Source organism: Phalacrocorax carbo, chromosome 18, assembly GCF_963921805.1.
Source record: "Phalacrocorax carbo chromosome 18, bPhaCar2.1, whole genome shotgun sequence".
NCBI lineage: Eukaryota > Metazoa > Chordata > Aves > Suliformes > Phalacrocoracidae > Phalacrocorax > Phalacrocorax carbo.
In genome coordinates, this window is record NC_087530.1 from 5,912,358 (window position 1) to 5,932,985 (window position 20,628).

General features: G+C 45.4%; 1 protein-coding gene across 5 annotated transcripts in view; it reads right to left on the reverse strand.

Annotated features, from left to right (window-relative positions):
* Positions 1-5,855: 5,855 nt before the first annotated feature.
* The window catches only part of NUP214 (nucleoporin 214), a 45,151-nt gene continuing 30,378 nt past the window's right edge, over positions 5,856-20,628 (reverse strand). The window contains exons 29-36 of one of the 5 annotated variants that reach the window (XM_064469219.1): positions 18,795-20,360; positions 17,210-17,283; positions 16,533-16,689; positions 14,159-14,308; positions 11,285-11,456; positions 7,623-7,765; positions 6,748-6,772; positions 5,856-6,080 (exon numbers count right to left, since the gene is read on the reverse strand). In XM_064469219.1, coding sequence (XP_064325289.1) covers positions 6,047-6,080; positions 6,748-6,772; positions 7,623-7,765; positions 11,285-11,456; positions 14,159-14,308; positions 16,533-16,689; positions 17,210-17,283; positions 18,795-20,360 — 2,321 coding nt within the window. In that variant the 3' untranslated portion in view covers positions 5,856-6,046. Of the gene's footprint in view, positions 6,081-6,747; positions 6,773-7,622; positions 7,766-11,284; positions 11,457-14,158; positions 14,309-16,532; positions 16,690-17,209; positions 17,284-18,794; positions 20,562-20,628 lie in introns of all 5 variants that reach the window. The other 4 variants (XM_064469218.1, XM_064469216.1, XM_064469217.1 and 1 more) reach the window with 4 other exon arrangements.

Genomic DNA, 20,628 nt, shown 5'->3' on the forward strand with positions numbered 1-20,628 from the left:
GAGGCTGCTCAAAAAGCAGCAGAGCAAAAACTTGCTCTGCCTGGTGCAAGGTCATGCTGCTGCATCGGCTCCCACCCAGCACCCCCCGGGACCCTCCTGCCCGGCTGGGCTGGAGAGGCCACGCTACTCTCGGGGCTTTCCCGGCGCATGCCCCGAGCGCAGGGGCTGGACCCTTACCTGGGCACCCCCCAACAAGGTGCACCTCACAGCGATGCTTCCCCTTCACTGCATCTCCCCAGGTCCTGCCTGGAGCGAACGAGAGCCTGTTACCCCCCTGGAAGGTTGTAGCCAACCTTTGCAGCTCAGGAGGCTTTTGCACGCTGCTGGTGGCCAGCGGGGAGCCCTGGTACCATCACCCACAAACCGCTGGGGCGTGTGCCCACGTAGGACACTAACAGCCACGTTGTCTGGGAAGCTCCTCCAGCACAGAGCAGCGACACAGACCCAAGCCGGGAGGGGAAGGGGGGCAATGAAACATACGGGAGGTCACGGCTCGAGGAAAGGAATGCGCATGGATGGAGCCTGAGCAGAGGAGAGGACAGGTTCCGAGAGCGATTCCTTTCCACAGTGGAAACTCTCCAGCCTCATCTGTTGATAGCAGGTTAAATTTAGATGTCCTAGTTTTGGAGGGAGGGAGGGGTGGAGAGGGGACACCAGCCAACTCACAGCTGTTTTGGTGACACCCTGAAAAAGCTGAAAGCGCCCAGTCACTCACTGTCTGCACAGAGACGTTCGAAAGCCTCCTGAGGAGGAGCAGGAGGGCGGTGGGAAGGACATTGGCTGCTGACCCAGCAGAGCCCGGGCGATGGTGGAGCCCAGTTCTGGTGCTTCAGGTAACACCAACACCAAATCCTTTACTGCAGTGCATTCATGAGTGCTGAGGCCAGAAATCAACCTTCACCTTTCTAGAGGTTTTATCACTTGGCTTTGTGATTTTCTAACCTCAGTTTTAAGCAGACTGAGGCAACAGCCTTTTTGTTTGAAAAAATACCCCCTGGCCTCCACAGTCCCTGCTCGAAACTAGTTGTGGGGACTTCCCTCTGCTGATGCAAATCAGGTTTTATTTCCTATTTCTTCTGTCCTACATCTTGTTAAGCTGTTCACATGCGCCAGCTGCAAACACTCATTTTATTCCTTTGTGTTTTCAAGTTTTAAAGCAAAATATTTTCAGTAACGCACTGAAGAGCCCTGAAGCATCCATTAAAAAATAAAATAAATACTGTCGTGTGTTGCATGCACATAGTTATGCACAGAGCTCCTCAAACAATCTGCATCAGAATTTCCAAGGCTGCCTTTAGCAACACCTTTGTACATCGGTTCCCACAAAGCTGGGGGCAGAGCCCTGGCAACACGCCCGAACACAGGAGAGCAGCACTGGAGGGTCAGGTCCGACCCTACCCCAGTTCATAACTTCGGGGTTGTCCCACATTTCCCCCTCACAACAGAGCGATAGCTTATTTCACCTTCCACGCAGAAGCCGTTCTGACATCATTTAAGCACTGAAGCTCCTGGCACCTGCAGAGCAGAACTGCAGAGAGGTTCTGCAAGGGGCGCTGGCCTGGGCCCGACTCCAGCACGCTGCTCTGAGAGGGGGTGGCGTGGGGGGGGACACACACCAGTCCCTTCCAGCGCTGGGGTGGGACGCTGTGACGAGGCGGGAGTGCGGGCGGAGGCCAGAGCATCGCCTGCGGCTGCGAGCGCCCAGGAGCAGTGCCACAGCCCTGCAGCGCTGTTTGAGCAATGCGCTTGCCGGCACTACGCAACTTCATTTTTATCTCGTGTTCAGGGAACCGTACGGGTTCAGATACGGGCACTGGCAGCACAAAATGTGCCCGTGTGTGATAAAGGCACGTACGGAGAAGTCCCGGCTCTGCAGCAGGAGCCAGAGGCACATCTGCAGAGAAGCTGCCGAAGAACGAGGTGTGCATGGTGCGAGACGGGGAACACGCTGCGCGTAAGCACGGGGCCCTCGGGGACCTGACACCAGCCCGCGGCACACGTAGGCGCGCAGAGTCAAAAAACGTGCCGACGCATCCAAGCTCGTGCCTCGGTGAGGAAGAGCCGGTCTTTTCTCAACGGCTGCAAAATCCTGGGGCTGCTGCGAGAGGGTGGAAGGATGGGGCTTGTCTCGCTGCCAAGCAAGGGCTGCTCATCCCCGCTGAGCTGCGGCCACCTCTTCCCAGACCCCGGGGCTCGATGTGACATTTATCTAGGAACAAAAACTCCCTCAGCACCACCACACACGCTCATGCCAAAGCCTCATGCAGGATTATTTTTCCTTGGAAGCAATGCTGAAAGCAATGCACAAGGGCAGGACACATGAGAACTAAGAAAGGATAAATAAAGTGTCACTTCAGCCTCCGGGCCTGCAGCGACAGGGACACGTACACGGGCTGGCGGGAGGCAGCTCCGCACAGACGCTGCAAGGGGCAGAGACCAGCACCCGCCGACACTGCGCACCGCAAACGGGTGGGAGGAGAGGTGGTGCCATCACCTGCCGTCCCCTTTCCACTGCCTCGCTCCCTGCCCCCAGCAGCTGGAGCAAGGGTCTGATGTGCAGCAGCGCATTTCCGACCTCCGCCATCTCTCACGGAGATCCCGCTCATCCCCGAGACTCCCCACACACGCGCACCACGGCAGCTCTGTCGAGGCCGATAAGCCCATCCCGAGCAGGACGGTCGTGTCAGAAACACGCCTGGTTTCGCCCATGGAGCACCAGCGGCACAGCAGCTCTGCCCCCCGCACTGCTCGGGCAGGCAGGTGGCCGTGCGGGATGAAGTGAGCTGAGGGTTATAACCTGGCAGCATGGGCCAAACTTCAGCCCTGCAGTCCCTCCTTGGTCCGACAGCAGAGGAATGCCTCCGGCAGTTGCCCCCCGGCCGCCTCTCCCCAACACGCTACTGTGGCACAGAAGGGCCGAGGCCGCTGGGGAGAGAACAGCGATGACCTTCCCTCGCAGGGGATGGATCCAGGTGGAACAGTACAGCCACGACCACGGGTACTCTGTGAGACACCCGTATTCTGGAACACCAACTATTATACAGTAAAAGCATTTAAAAACAGGTGATTAAATTTTTCTTTTTGTGCCTCTGTGAGAAAGTTACATTTTACCTTTTCCAAAAAAAAAAGGCTCTTTTCTTTGTTGCTCTTTTAGCCTTCGAGGAAGCAGAAATCCCAGGTCTGGTCTCTCCATGGGTTTGGGGAGATCCTCTTTATGCCTCAGGCTCCCCTCTGCCCACCGAGTCTGTAACACCATCGTTAGCGCTCTGCCATAGCAGAGCATCACCAGCACTCAGCTTCCCACTGCCTCGAGGCCATGGCGTAGCCTCAGGGGAGGGAAAAATAAGTGTGTTCTTCCATTAGAAATAGTTAAGAATCCACCTTTGATAAAAGCCTTGGAAGATTTCTTTTCATACTGAAGTGGCAGGGAAAAAAAGGCACAACCACATTAGCACAGAAAATGATAAGCGCCCTCAGAGCAGTCACAGAACGGTTGCTATTAGTTATTTGCGGATTAACCAGCACGGACAACACAACTACTGAAACGAGGGCTCCAAGCCCAGCTAGTCGTGGCTTCTTTACCAGGTCTGCCCAGACGGGGGCTTTCTGTGTTAGTAGATTTATTCTTTGGTGGACATCTGTCCACAAAAACCTGGACAGAGGCCATGAGATCCCAGGCCACCTAACACAGATGACAGACTGTAACAGTTTCTGGCAACCACCAACCGAGCGTCACAGGCACTTGCCAAGTCCTTGAGTCATCTAATAAAAATGCAGATTTTTCAAAGTCGACTTTGCTACGTTTTGCGCATATTCCTGTAGGCTTGTGGTCACGATCAGCCTCTCTATGCTGCTCAACTCCTCCAGCAGCTACTATGGAAACCAGGAGCAGCACCTGCTTCTCAAGGGCAGATAGTTCAGGGGGTTGGGTTTTCAGCCACGATTTTGGAAGCATTGCAAGAAAATGCATGTTCAACCAGGACCTGGAATAATTCTTACGGCCCTTCACTTGCAGAGAGTAAAGGAGTTAAAGAGGTACCAAGCAGCACGGCAGGGACAACCCCCAACTGCTCCCATCATTCCAAAAAAGAAACTTTAAATGGCTCAGCATGCCAACATCACATTCTCACTAAGCCAATCTTCTCCAGAGCAAGAGGTTTATTAGCTATCTGGGGGAGCACAGCTGATACGGCCTTGCTAGGAGGTGTCGCATGCCACAGCGAGGGGAGATTAATGCGAAGAATTTAAGGTCAATGGTTTGCCCCAGCTGCTATTTATAATGAGGAAGGAAAGCAGAACAGCAGTATCACCTCTAGGCCTTAAGAAATGTTGTATAGTCAAGGAGAAGATACTGGGAGGACGCACTTCAACCTATCTTCAGCTGCTTCTTCCATCTCCAAACCAGCAAGTTTCAGAAAATTTTGCTCTCTGTTCTAGTGCTGCGGTCCCAGGACCACTGGTGCCTGCCCTCCTCCCTTAGAGGGGAAGGGAGGTTGTAAACAAACCCCTGACAACAGCGCCGTCGCTAATAGGACATGCGGCGTGCCAGGGTTCAGAAATCCAGAGCATATGTAAAAGCCTTAGAGCCTATAGCCTTGCAAAGCCTCTCCACATCTAAAAATAAGTCCTCCTTGCACACTATATGCCCCGTATTGCAGATCTTCCTTTTTAAAGGGAACCTACCTAATGTCATTCCTGGGTGCAGAGATAGGAAGGACACTTTCCACAACTCGGACAGGAGTTAGGTCCAACGCTTATGTTTTAGGTTGACTTGAAAAAAGCGATTTCTTCAGGAACCGTTGATAGATGTAAGTATTTAGTTTATAACACTGGACCTGAAAACACGCAGTTATCAACTATTTACAATTCCAAAAAGCGACCACCTGCCCACCAAACCAGAAAATGACACCTATCACAATGTTGTGTGGTATTAAAAGGAAGGAGGGGAAGAAACGTTAGAATGTTTCTGCTGAAAATAGAAAAAGCAGAAGTACCCCAAAATGCCCTAACAGGACCAACAAGATAAAACCATCCAATCTGCATGTATTCAGCCAATAGATAAGCTGTTATTTCAAATGCACTTTTCACAGAGCAACAAAAACCCATTACATCATTTAGAGGTTTCGTGGAGGTCAGATGCATCAAATAGAAAAAGTGTTTGTCCAGAGTGCCTCCAGGGCATTCTTTAAAACATTTGCTCAGTATGTTCAAGTATAAACATATGAGAATTTCGCAAACATTATTGACTAAAGCTAAGAGCTACAGGGAAAAAGTACAATCTCATACGTGTTAGCAAAAACCAGAGCTGACAGGAGAATCCAACAGCCAAAGCCACAAGCTGCAAAAATCACTAATGCCTCTGGCTGGAGGTCACACTTCTAATTCAAGGGCCAGAAGTTTTCCCTATAACCTGAGTTCCATTTTCTGAGTTCTGTAAAATTTACAGAAAGGTAAAAATAGGAGAGCTTTTACTTCCCACCTCTTTGCTGAATGTTACTGCCATGGGAACGTGTTCTGCACGCTGCCAGTTTCTTCTCAGATAATTTCCTATTTCTCCACTAAGCCTCTGGCTCACACATGACTCAGTTTTAGCACTTCAGTGAGATAAGCATGTGCCCCATCCTATACTTAAAATTAGCAGGGCAAACTTCAGCCCCTTCTTAAGAGCCTAGGATAATCAGTCATTCTCTTCAATGAAAAATATGCTGGTTTATATCAGGAACCAACTTGAGCTGCTCCCTTTTCTAGGCAAGGGATGAACAACAGAAAGCTAAGCCCAGTACGGGGCTGGTAACCACAGCATACATCTACTTCTTCTAGATCCAGGGAGATAAACCCTTCCAACACAAATAACCTCAAGGCAGATAAAATAGTTTAATATAGAGCAAGAACAAGTGTTGCATAAAAATAAGCACAATCTTTTTCTTAAAAAAAAAGGGTCTGAGAACTTGTATTTAAAAGAAAAGCTGTTTGTATACTGGTCATGCAGGTGACTCATGGAACACCGGAGCTACGGCACAGTGCTACAGGAGAGTCCAGGATGTTCTTAGCTTCTCCATCCACTAAATCCAGAGGAAGATCTGTGGAGCAAGAAAAAAAAACCAACAGAGCAATGGGTGCTAGAGTCTCCCCCAGGCAGTATTAATTCAGCACATCTCTCAAACAAACTTCCAGCCTCCCTAGGATCAGAAACTTATGAGAACGCATTGGTATTTCCAGCAGCTTTTACCTGAGACTGCATCAACACTTACTAACTAGATAGAATTATGCTTATTCTAGAGCCTACCATCTGGAGATACACATGCTTTCTCTGCTTGACAGGGAAACAAAGTAAAAGAAACTTGCGGATGACAGAGTTAACCTCATATCTTAGTCCCGTTCTTTAACTGTAAATAAGCATCCTAATTCAGCCAGAAATGTACCCATTTATTTCATTCCTTGCTTCAACCTGACAAATGCACTAGACATTAGATTCACACACACAGCTTGAGCACGCACATCATGTGCCTGAGAGGTGGAGAAAAAGCATGATCTAACTGAAAATTCTCTCGTATAAGAAAGCTTAACCTCAGTGGAAAGCACACATTCAGAGCCTGGACTTTGAGGTCTATGCAGTGCCACTAAAAAGGAAATCAGAACTGGTATGTTCCTGCTACTTTCAAAGCTTGCTCTTGCAAACCATTTAACTATTCTAGTCTGGTTCTGTTTGTGTTTTTAATGAAGAATTAGACACAAAATGGTACTTACGTGTTAGATGATCCAAAACCAAACCCTGAAAGAAAGGCAAGATTAGAAAAATAATTGTTAAAAGGTAAAATGAATTTATAAGATTTGTAGTAAATGTCCCCTCCCACACACAGATTGAAAAACATTTCTTTCCTCTGTTAGGCCAGGGAAAGAGTGATGGGCAAACAATGAAAGTCAAATCTCCATCTGGAAGAAAAGTGACTTGCCTGGGCTCCAAGGAGGGCTTTGCGTTCGCTGCTAATCAGCGAGGTCCGTTCATTAGCAGCAGCTGCACACAATGTGCCTGGTTTATTCACCTCTCCATGAAAATACGAGAACTGCTTTCTTAAGATGGAGTTTGTGCTTAATGCAAGCACATTGTGACAGGCAGACCACCAATGAGCGTATCCTCTCTCTGAGGCTCTGTTCCCAGCCCTGTGTAAATCACTGCAGCTTCACTGGATTATATCAGATAAAAAATTGGCTATTGGTGTTCTAGCTCAATTTTACAGTGCATATTCTTTTGACACTAAGTACTTACATACAGATACCCATGCATATGGTACTGAAGGGATATTAATTATTTCCAAGTATTTTCATTTGAGAAGAAGGAACAACTCTACAAAAAGGGGTGAAAACCACAATCTGATGAGGTGTGCAGAAGAAGTGATTTATTGACATGCCACACAGCAAATCAGTGACAGATTTATGAGATGAAGTCTGAGAAGATGCTACACCCTGCTCCACAGCTCAATTCTGCAGGCCACAGTGCCTTCCTATAGCAGGACCAGGACCAGGCAGATTTCTGAGAGGGAGCTGAGGAGTCACACCTGAGTTCCAAGGAAAATCAGAGAACATGGGGCCTGTTAGGTTCATTGTATTTTAGCTTCTCCTACCTCCTCCACCTGTCCCAAAAGCTGAGAATCCACTGCTTTGTGTGCCGAAACCGGTACCCTGTTGCGACAGCGATCCAAATGTCGGGGTATTTTGATTTGCTAGTGTGCCAAATGACGCTGTATTGTTACTGGTACCACCAAACCTGCAGTTTAAACAGAAGATTTGTGTTTGCAAGCATCTTCTCACTTACACTGGAAGTTTGTCCCCATACCCGCAATGGTAACAGTGCAATCCTTAAATGAGGGTACATCAAAAGTGAGACCACCCAATATGAGTAATTATAATTGTTCATTGTGGAAATGGATTTTCTTGTTTGGAAAAGACTGTTATACATACAAACGCCTGTTCAGCTCCCATTCCTGATGTACACCAGGCAGAAAGGCAAATATGATCATGCTTACACACAGGATACGTTTTCAAGTGCTTGGAAATACCAACTCCAGCCATCAAATGGAATATATTAACTCACCCCTGTGGGCAGTTTTCACCCTTTAACCTGAAATACAACACTGTCATTTCACAAACAGGGCAGCAAATATGGAATTGGTATGAGCTGCTCATGGCTGGAGCACAAAGCAGGGCCCAGATACAGAAACCAGACTCCCAGCTCTCACATGGCACCTTACCCACTGCCCACATAAACCATCTGCAGATTTCTCAATCCCTTTCTCTCCCCATCCCATTTTGAACCACACAGTTCCAGTGCTTTCCTGGATCTGCACCTACCTGGCACTTCTCCCCATCACCTTTGGATTACTTCCCTAATTGCTTTTGGGGGACTGAAATAAGGAAGACTGTTATATATGGAAATTGGTCTCCTTTCTCCACCCACTCCATCCAACCAGGCATAGCAGAGCTATCAGCATGACACACTAATGAGACCATGATATGCATTATGGTTCTCTGCCACCTCCCCCCGCCATACACTTCTCCTAAGCCTGAACATAACAGGAACACTCAAAAAAGGAGCTTCAAGTGTTCCTCTAATGTCAACTGGGCAAAATGCAGACAAAATTTTCAAATGACAAGCTCTGCTAATGCTCTGCCAAGTGCCCAATGCTGCTAGTACGAAGCCAGCACCAGCCCTTCCCCGAGCAGAGAGCGCTGGCCAAGTCAAACAGCACGCCAGCTTTGCAAGGCTGTGCCTCACACTAGCTCCAGTCATTTCTGACTCAAAATATCAACTGACAGCACATTAGCCCACCACTCCATCCATCCAGATGTAGTAGACTTAAAAAAAAAAAACACTACAAAAAACCACACACATCAAACAGTATCTCTTCAGATAAAAGAGAACCCCGTAGCACCGTGACAAGCAATTCACCTGGTAGAGGACATCACCCCTCCTATCCCAGACACTGTCAACCATACACACTACTTCCATATACAGCATTAGATACAATGGGCAATTCAGCGACTTTGCACATTTGGCTCTGCTAACCATCCCCTGTGCCTCTGGTTGGGCTCTTGACCCATGGACCTTGCAGGCAACTTCAGCCTCAGAACCACAAATGTGACTTTCTCAGCAAGGGCAGAACAGGTTTTGTAGTTTTTTTTAAAGAAGCAAGATGGGGTGATGCATTTGAGAGCAAGAGGTTTTTTGTTTTGTTTTTTTTTTTTACAGTGCTCCATCTCCTCAGGACTATGCCACTAAACACACAAATCATGCCCACCCGGTGGAAGGAAGAGGAGGTGAAAACAGTGACAAGGAAACTTGTGGTTCAAACTGCTTCTTTCAGTTGCAACTAGAACAACATGCCCGTTGAAAAACGCTAAGCGTAGCGGGAGTAGAGAAACAGCTTGTTTTTTGTTTTTTAAAACATATAAAAGACATGAGATACTGCCATTGCCTGGTAACAATTTAATCAAACCTATCTTGCCCAGATTTTCAGGTCTTTTGTAAAGCTCCTATACAAAACAGAATTGAGAGGCACTTGAGGTTAGTTTATGAAAGCAAAGAATTATTTGCTCACAAACAGCTGGAACTGCAGACTTTGAAGAAGTGTAGTGGTTTCTATTTTTTGATACCCAAGTAATTTATCAAGTGATGCAGAGTTTTGGGAACTGAAGCAGCAATGAATCTCATGTATTTGAGGTTAGCAGGGTGTTCTCAGGAACGCGGAGCTAATACCGCACAACGTTCTGGCAAGTAACTTCTCTGGATTTGGGATTTTTACAGTTTCACTTCATGAAAAAGGCAGAAAGGAAGCCCTGCACAGACACTACATTACGCTGCAGAATTAAACTATTGCTCAAAATTTTGTGGTGAAATTTGGCTTTTTGTAAAGCTGCCTGGGAATTCTGCACACTCTTTTAAAGTTTTTAAAAATCAAAATCAAATTCCTCAGGCAACTCTGAAAATATCAGTGACCCTGCACCTTTCTAAGGAAGAAGTTCTCAAAACTTCCCCCAAGTTAAGCCACTGAATTCTTTCTTGGGTGTGCAGACTCCTTATGAAAACCCCCTGCATCACCCCATTGTTTGTTCTGAATCCCATTTTGTCTTTAAGCTTCCAACATTGTCACTGAATGCATCCCGTTTCGGTACAAAACCCTGCAGCACTATGGCTGAAAGTTGAGACTTATCAAAATATCAGTTGAGTTCAAGCTAAGTTGTCCCTACAAGCGCATCCTTCTTTGTGGGGATTTAATTAAGCTGCCTCTATTTTTACCCTGTCCAAAGGGACTCTCCAATTTGCTGCACCAGAGTTCAGGATGTAGCAGAATAACCTAGCTGAAGCCTCGCACAGCTCAGGGGTGCCCTGGCAGATGGGAATCTGCCTAACCCCATGGGGAATTAACAAGTTACGCTTTTGGGTGTTCCAATGTGCCTTACATAAAGGCAGTTCCTCCTGAAACTAAGGGCAAACAGTTGAGGGACGATACCCAGTTTCCTCTTTTCACTGGAAATTTGTCTTTTTTTAAATTGGGTCTATTCAGTCTGAATATAATTGCAGGGCGTGACGGAGAATTTCTTGCTGAGAAAGTTCATTTGCTGCCTATTGCAGAAGCTGCTTCGCAAGGTTTGAAATTCTGTGTTTGCTGAACAAAACAAGGAATAAAGTGCTGTCTACTCTGGTGCCATGCACAGGCTTAAGAGGTAAAGGAACAGAGGAAAACAATCAGTGTGGGATAAACATAAATCACTCTGGGAGCGCAGGTTGTTACAAGTGCTTCATCTGACCCCTCACAGGTGAGAGAACAGCCTGAATTCATTAGTATCTCTAGCCCAAATCTCACAAGTGGACAAGGCGGCTAGACAGAGTCACAGATAATGATATTTATTATTTTCTTTGCTAGGCATAGTTTGTAGGCCTAGATTTGAACTCATTAAGTGTGCACACAGAAAACACTCCTCCATTCCCTTAGACGCTTGCAAGATGCCTCACATTACCTGCTCCTCCCCATCTCTAAAGCTAAAGATTCAACAACGTAGTTTCAGCATTAAAATTAGATCATACGCATTTTTTCCTCTGTGGTTAAAGTCTTTGTTTTATACCTTTTAAAAAAAAAATTAAAAGAAACAAACAAATTGAAGACACTTAGAGCTTAGCAATCAATCAAAGAATACATTCTTTACGTTAACGTGATGCAACTAAGCATAATAGCTTTTCTCATGCAAGAATATTGCTTTCCCAAACCCTGTACCCGGGCTGGCTTACCCAAATCCTCCAGCGCTGGCTGCAGCTGTACCCTCGCCGAACACTTTGCCTCCCGTTGAGCCCAGAGGGCTTGAAAAGGTTGGGGCTGAACCGAATGCTGGCACCCCTCCGAACCCAGGGGATCCCCCAAAAGTGGGAGGGCTGCCAAACACTGGAGCAGCACCGAAGCCACCTGAGCAAAACAGAGGCAAAAAATGGACAAGACCATCACAAAAAGAATAATGCAGAAAGAGAAGACAAAAACTAGATTTCCAAGCAGACAACCTCCATAATGGGTCTGTTCATCTTATCACACAGACACAGCATTATTTATAACACTAACTGCTGCAAAGCTTCCAAACTGTATAGTATTTTGTTACAAAAGACATGGGTAAGAAAAGTGCCTGAATGCATGCAAAAAACTGCAACCGAATTAAGAGACTATCCAGAAGAAAACCACATTCTGGGTCTCTGGAACATCTGAGCACAAGATCAACTCAGTCCCCAGAGCTGTACTAGACGGTGGTTATTATACATGCTTGCTCACTGAAGAAGTCTTTTCTTGCTTTATATAAAAAAAGACGAGTATCTTAGTTGTGAGATAACAAGCGTGCACCCATCCTTCATCATAACACTAGCACACCTTACCAGAAAAAAAAGCTCATGTAGTCAGTTTTAAAGTAAAGCTCTCCTCATCACCATTTAAACAAGTTACTATCTAAAGGGACTGCATATAACAACACAGAATGAGAAGCCTCCTGTAAGGGTCAGCTTCATGAACGTTTGCTGCTGTTATATGGTTGCAGTGTTTTACCCTGGCTTCTAATCTAAAGCTCTGGAAGGACATACATTCATGCAAGTGCTTGAACTGGAAGAACTCCCCAGTGCAATGGGCAAGTCTCCCCCATCTCTTACGTTCAGAGAGTAAACAGCAAGCTTGTTTTTTAGGTGCTCCAGTGATGCAAAAAGATTCAGGAGGGAGGGAATTATCTAATCCTGGTTTAAGCGGTGGAAGCTAAGATGCAATGATTAAATGTCAGGTCAGCAGAACCCCATGATTCCTACAGGGAATTAAGAATTTAACTCTGCTCTTGGCAATTTCTGTTCAGAGTTTGGCTGCCTTCTGCAGCTCTGAAAGGACTTCTACCCAGATTATTTTATTCTATGTTCATCTGCTGATATTATTGGTCTGTTTCTAATTGACATTATGGAACGTGAAGGACACCTGCACTTTTGTTTGACTAGGGATGAGGATGGGATACCACCACACATTTTAATACCCTGGGTGAAATTCCAGTCCATGTCAAGGTAATGGATACTGTTTGGCTGTAAACACAAAAGGTCTGGAAAAAATAAATGCTAGGCCTGAATTATTTAAACATAGATCAGATATCTTGTTACCTCTATCTCTAGGAAGTTAGAGTATTTGTCACAGGGACTGAAGCTTTGCTCGGCATATGCTCTTTTGCAATGTATATTAATAAACAGTGGAGACAGGAAAGTGAAACGTGTAAGTAGCGTAACCAGGACAAAGGGGGATTCAAATCAAGTAAACCCTTCCACTGTGGTTGGGAGAGGAAGACACACCATTCATTTCAATATTTAGCAAGTATAACCAGAGGAGGGAGTGATCTGAGGGGCTCTGTGTGTGTGGACGTGCCTTCTGCAGAAACCTCTTGAAAATCCTATCTCAAGAATTTTGAAACCAAAATAATCAAAAGCAAGGGAAGTGTCACTGGGTGAATGAAAGAACAACTTCCTTCAGCAATGCCTTTCTCCTCCTCTAGCAAAAATAATAGATGGGAGGTATGCCTGAGACAAGAAACGCAGTCCGCTACCAAGTGGAATGCGGTACTTGAGAGACACCTTACAAATGGCTGCTGGATCTGATTGCATTATCATTATGCTCTCAGCCACTTCACTGACACGAGAGCACGGCTACTGTCCAGGCAGATAGTGCTTCCTCTCAAAGCACTGCTTCCCTAGAGGGAGTTCTTGAGCACCACTGACTCAAAACAACTGCAAGCATGACCAAGCCTCCCCTACTTCCCCCAGCGATGAAGCTTCAACAGACACACTTGGAGCAGAACACCTATCGTCAGTGTTCACTGTACGAACAGTCTGAGGATAGAGGAAAAAAAGCTTTGCTCTGCCTCACCCTTTGGGGCCCCATTTTTGCCTGGTAATTAAAAAAAATTAACATTTTGCCATTCCGTTCTAATGAGCATCTCACAGTCAGCACTACTTTTGCGTCTCTTTCTTTGGGCAGGTGACAGTTAAAAGGAAAGATGTTTTGTGAAATTTCCAATATTTGAGTCATTTAACTCAATTTACAGAGGAAACAACAGCTCAACCACAGAAGAGAGTATAACAACACATCAGACTGATTTCAAAAGAGAAGGATCTGAAGCATATCTGAGTTTTATGAGGAAGCTTTCCCATTGTAGACACCTGTGCATTCACTCACATGAAGAAATGGGGACAAAAAGGGTTACAAAACCCAGAGTGAATTTTGGAAGATAATATTCCAAGGAAGCAACTAAAATAGGAGAAATTTATTCAGTTCCATGTTCCGTACTCTTCATGGTCCGGTACATAAGACCAGAACTAATTCACACAGCTCTCTGCTCTTAAACTGCAGTAGGAATTTCTGGAATGGGCACCTGAAAATGTAGTTTACTGGATGCTTTTCTGCACAGGAGATTGTAAATCTCTGCCTTGAATCCAGCAGCTAAAGTTCCATTCACTAAGCCATTAGCTATTTTTATTTATTGTTCAGAGACAATTCCTGTACACATACTGAGTCCAGGCTGTAGGTGTCTAAATGGTAGAATACTCTACTAAATATTTCACAGATAAGCGTGGGTGTTCATAGTGGGTGGATTGAGGAAGTACCTGCTTTGTTTGGACTGGAGAACCCAAAGCCTTGAGATGCCACACTTCCACCACCAGAGCTGAAAGTGCCCGTGGGCTTCTGTTCTCCAAATGATGAGCTGCCGAATCCAAAAGTCTTTGCTCCGCTGTTTCCAAATAAGCTAGAAGAATCTGGGAAGATGAAGAATACTTGTGAAGCTCATAACAGATAATATTCTACTTTACATTTCATTAACTGTATCAGGAGAAAGGGAAATGCCTTTTACTTCCCCAACCCCCAAGCACAAAAAGAACACCACGCTGAAACCAGGACTCTGCAGAGAGAGGCCAAGTTTTCCCCCTGTTCCTACAGGACTTTGTAGATCCACCAAGATCCATTCTGGATCTGATGGACCACTAATAACCCTTTATTGCTGCAATCTAGCAAATCACACCAATGGATGATTTGTTGAGTTGCATCTGTGCTGCAGTCACTAAAAGACAATCCCTCAAGTGAGAAATCACAGCAGCTAGAATCAGTCTCCCTTGACAAAACAAATATCCATCCACCGCAAATTAAAGATTCATGATTTTGGCAATGGCTGGTATTTCTTAACATGACCGTCTAACAGGACCTTGAAGTAGGAGCCAAGCTTTTCCAGCCTTACTGAGAAATAACTCAAGTTTTTTTCTTTCACAAGGCTACCCAGATTTTTAGCATCTAGTGGCAGGACACAGAATAACCAAAGCTTTTCTCTGGTGAACCATCTGTTTTATTTCATCACCAAATGAAGCATTGCAATAAAGGAGGACTAAATTAGTGAGGTTAGAGAACCAACCTCAACCATTAATCCCAATGGATCATTAAAGACGTAGTAAAAGAAATAGATTTGTTCTCCCAAGACTTCTGCTTGATGCAGCTTCATGGCTACTTCCAGCCACTTGCAGCTCAGTCTTCAACTTTCCTTTGTTCCCTGCTTTTACATCCTCCCCTTTACTGCTTGCCCTTCTTTGTGCGTTCTACCTGCTGGACTCCTCCCCTTCTGCTTTCCCTTTCTGCCAAACCCAAGGCACCAGTGATGAAATAACGAAGCTGGGCAGTCATTAAATAAAAGCCACAGTTAAGAAATCATTACGAATACCTTTTGTGACATACAGATGTATGTAACGAGTGCAGATCTGCACTAGCTGCACACGGAAGGCACAAGAGAGCCTGCTAGTACTTCAAACCAATTGCTACAGCAGACAACGGCATACATACATCTGAGCTCAAATTTTAGAGTACTCCAAGACCTGTTAGCCCAGAAAACTCAAGACTCATGCATTTTCAACTTGACTCTGGCATTAAAAAAAAAAAAAGAAAAAAAAAAAGAGATCTCTTTACACTCATAGACAGTGACTGATTCTTGCCTTTACAGTTAATCCTTTATAGCTTCTAGAAAAAATTCCTAATAGTCCGTTAAAGTCCCTGGTTCAAAGGAACCTGCAGGTAGCTTTAATGTATTCTTAACTACTTTTCATGCCTCCTTTCGTTAGGTTGGTTGGCTGGGCAAGAAGCAACATGTGGGAGGGCTGGTGTGGTACTTCACGTGCAGACTGATTTAGCTGAAACACGCATGCGGACTGATGCCTTTTAGCTGACAACTGGAGCAAAAGAAAGGACAAGTGCTGAGTGCCTCCTCCCAAAGAGGGCTTTAGCACAATTCCTCTCATCTACCCAGCTTTCATGGTGCTTGTATGAGTTTATCCGTAAGAGATCCACCCTATCAAATTTGGATAAAAACTGATAAAAGGAACTCTATAATTCTGCTTCCTTACCAAAACAGACTACATGCCCAAACCATCCTCCCAATCTCCTGAACCCAAATATCCTCTTAGACATGAAAAATGACTGAAGACTTATCTATGAATTACAGCAAATTTTGATACAATATCTTGCACATGCTGCATAAAGATAGCCATTTTCAGGACAAAGCTGAGGAAACTGCTATCCTTCATATACTTGCCACCTCGGTTTCACTTGAGCACAGGATTCTGAACAATTTTTAGCGTTAGGGCAGATGAGAAATAATTAAAGCTTTCTAACTTCCAATCAAGTCGGAAGCAGAAATTCAGTGACAAGAATTTAGAGTATTCAATTTTAAAGAAGCATTTGGCCAAGAATTCCGTACAGAATATAGATATTCTTCACACCTCTTGCATCTGCTTGTTTGTTTCAATGGCTTCCCTACTTGCTTTCCATAAACCTAAAAGAAAAATTCCAGATTACACATCACGCATACTGTCTGGTACCACAAGAAGCATTTCATGTTAACACAGAATTTACTCAAAGATGACCAACGGCAGAAAAGCAGATGGGATCGCAAAAGCAGATGGAAATCACAGCACATTTTGTATGCTTGTTTTGTTCACTTACTCTGTGAAGCTGCAGATCCAAATCCTCCACTGGAGGAACTGAAGGGATTCTTATTGGCTGCATCCTGACTTGGCTTTCCTCCCAAACCACTGAAGAAGCCTCCATCTCTCCCACCACTTCCAGCTCCAAACAAGCCTCCGCTGGAAGATGATGGCTGCTAGAACACAAAAAGGACAAAAAAAGGGATTTAAGTGAAGTCAAAGCAGCACATGCCCCCAAGGCTGATTTTTCTGTCTGGCCTACTCCTCTGGATGCATGAAGGGGCTGATGAACCAGCAAGCAATTACCTCCCAACACTAATGCAATCGAATTTTATTTAAGTCTGTCTTAAACATTGTCTATGGTAAAGAATAATTGAAACTTGCCCTACACTGTCCACTTTCCACTTAGCATGCAACAAAGGCAGGTCACTTACCGCATCTCTATCTTATCTTGCATGTGATAAAATATTTGTCTCTATACCCCTTGAAAGACATTCATGCAGATGCCGCTTTGGTGCCCACTGCAAATAGCAAATCTCTTTGGTGCAGACTGTGACGCTTTTTATGTGTCAAAATAGAAAAGTGTCAAATTCTGTCTTTTTTTTTTTTTAAATATATCAGAGATAGGTAGGGAACCCTGAACAACTCCACTACACATAATAGTCCCCTGTTTCTACAAAAGCAATAAATACTTGCCTGGCCGAAGACGGTGCCTCCAGTATTAGCTGCTTGCCCAAACACAGAACCTGTGTTACTAGAACCAAAACCTGCTAGGAAAAGAAAGGAAAATAATCCACCAGAACTACTACTAGGATATAAGACAATTCAGGGAGGTGACACTAGTCCAGAACAGGGAAAGGACAGGTCTCCCATGCCAAAACATAGGGATACAAATGATGTTACCAAATGTATCTAGGTTAGACAAATTTAAAGTATGTGCCATCACACAAATAATAAATTAAATTGAAAGCTTATTTGAAAGTCATTCTCCTTTTCTCTTCAGCAAACTTAAAAACAAACAGAGAATAGAAGGCTTTTTCACTTATGGGATTGTTGCTAACAATATTAGAGAATTGGATTTCTGTTAACGTTGCTATAATAATGCTGCAAGTCATGAACTGTAGCATTCTGATTTCCCTTGTGTAAGGAAAATCTGAGCTTTGTTACCTAAAGATTCCTGTTATAGATAATGAATTGTTTTGATTAAAAAAAGAACTCCCCATTCCATTTCCCAGTTCACTTAAATGTGCATTTTGTAATAAAACTTGCATTTCTATAATTAGGAGCACCTTTCTCAAGCAGAGTTCGCTTCCCCCGATTTAACTATTCTCTGTTACTGTAGTTAAAATGAGCAAGCAGTTTGCCTACAGTGCCATAATTTTTAATTAAATGAACCTAATTAGTTTTTCTTCCTTGGAAATACATGTTCCCTATTATTACTATGTACTTTTCACTTTTCCCTGGGAGCTCTCTGACGATTGTACAGACAAAGCTTTGGAAAAAAAACCAAAAATGTATTGTAGCAATGCGGAGAACAAAAGGAGACTGACAAAGAAGGTTTGGTCTGTGCAAGTATTCAATTTAATTGTGTAGACAGGTAGCTGATGGTCATGTTACCGCTATATGTAATTTCGAGATGTTTCCAAATCCAAAAACAGATTTAACAGACCAGTTCCTAGCTGACCCATCGCTTTGTTGGCTTAAAGGCTTTTTGCCATCCCAGACCATGATACAGTACTGTACGTGGCATATACATCCACTGTTGCATGTGCTTAATGCAGACCACTGCAGGAAGTGCTGCATCTGTATTCATTGCCTTGATTATGGTCTCAGAGCTGCCTTGCCACCTCAGTGTAACAATTTACAACAACATACTGGTTTAAGATCTTTTACACTATGCTGAATGCAACCCACTTACTGTGCAACAGGCAGGACAACACATAATTCAAAATTAAGTAAAGGTAGAGTTCAAAGTATAAAATGAATGCAAGACTGGATTGAAAAGGCTACATTCAGAGGCCTACTGATGAATAGTGAAGCAGAGCAAAAGCTTCTTTGGCCTCCAACATTAGCCTCCCCCTCACACACACTGCAGCTCCTATTCTTACTAACTGGGGGAGGGGGAGAACCCAAAGGAAAAAATAGAAACCCAACAAACCAAAAACCATCAAGTGCCATAGGGGAAAAAAAAAAGGCATTAAAAAACAGCAATACACTGCTCTCCATACTTCAGCCAGACAACATCATTGGGATATCGCATCTCCTTGCAATTTATTCTTACCTGAAGCTTGGCAGAAGCTGAACCCAGCAGATGACGTTGTAGTAGTAACGGCGGCAGCGCTACCGAAGACGGATCCCCCTTGCCCAAAGCCAGTGTTCTGCCCAAACACTGGAGGGCTGCTTTGTCCGAACAACCCACCTCCAGTGCTGGCAGATGGCTGTCCAAAGGAAAAGGAGCTGGCGCTGTTGGTGCTAGCTGGGGCTCCAAAAACATTGCCACTGCTCGAGGCTGCTGTGGAAGCCGCTGGCTGGCCAAAGGCCGGCATCGTCCCAAACCCAGACTGGCTAAAGGTAAAACCACCTGAAGAACTGCTCGCTGGTTGCCCAAAGGTTGGTGCTTGTCCGAAGGCTGGCTGACCAAACCCCCCAGTAGTGGTGGTGCCAAAAGCAGAAGTACCAAAACCTGAGCTGGCAGCCTGTGTGGTAGCAGTAGCAGTGGACAAGGTACTGGTGGTGAGTTGCCCAAATGGAGAGGATGCTGTGGTACCTGCTGGTAGTTGTCCAAAAACAGGCGGTGTGGAAGGGGTGGCAGTTGTGTCACCAGCAGGCTGGCTAAATGCTGAGCTGGAAGAGCTGGAACTCGGAGGCTGAGAGAACACTGAGGAGCCTGCAGAAGTGGGGGCAAACACAGAGGCACCAACTGCTGGACTCTGAACACATGTAGTAACATCAGAGGTAGCAGCCAACGCACTTGTGGCTTCTGCAGGAGAGGCAATGTTTGCTGTGGAGGTTGTTGCCGAGACATTCTGATCTGGCGGGGCAGACGCAGAGATGGTGGGAGGCACCGGTGCCTTCAAATCACTCGTGGAGGCAGGAGTAGCAACTGCATCAGGGGGAGGTGCTGCCAACGTGGTACTAGAGCCCGCAGAGACGGCGTCCCCGGTTGTGGCCTGGGGTGAAGCAGGTTCTTTAATGGACTCTGAAAGCTGTACTTGTGGCTGTGGTGACTGCGTCATTGGAGGTGAAGACCCAGCTGATACAGATTCATTTTCAGATGGCTTTTCTGACACAGATGGTAATTTGGCATCCCCTGCACCCTTACTAGAAGTCGCAGCAGGGACAGCAGTTTGTGATGAACTCAAGAAACTTCCAAATGAGAGGGACGTTGAAGCAGAGAGAGTAGAAGGGGTAGAGGTGGATGTGCTCATACTGTTTGCTTGCTGAATACCAAACGAAAAGGTCGGTTTGTTGCCACTAGAGCCTCCAAGATTAAATACCCCAGAAGACCCGGTGTTGGTTAGCTGGACATTGCCAAAGAGACTGCCTGTGGCACTAGTGCTGATGGACGGGGATGCCGTGCCAGCCGATGTGACTGCTGTTGAAGCAGCTTCTCCTGCTTTTCCTAATGACAGGGGAGCACCAAAAGTAAACCCAGAAGGTATTGTAGATACTTTAGTTGACTGTGCTCCTGCAGCACTGGTAGATGGTGCTTTAGCGGTGGTCTTGGCATTATCATCTACCTGACCAACCCGTAGTCCTGAGAAGCTCCCAAGAGTTTCCCCAGCTAGATTGCTCTGAAACAAGAGATCTCCCGGTTTAGATGGAGGGATATCCAACTTGCCATAGGCTGTGGAGGAAGCAGAAGATGTTGTTGCAGCAGGTTTGTTTGACTGGGTGCCATCTGCTGAGGAGGTATTTCCTACTAAGGCTCCTGAAGCACTTGCTGGCTTGAGGGACCCAAAAGCAAAGGAGCTCTCAGGGACTACTCCAAATTTGGAACCCCCAGCAAGCGAAAATGAATCAGTCTGGGTGGACTCTTTACCAGGGGCTGTCAGTGAGAGAGATAGAAGTTACAAATTGAGCTACAGTATGCAAACCTCATTTATCATTCTTAC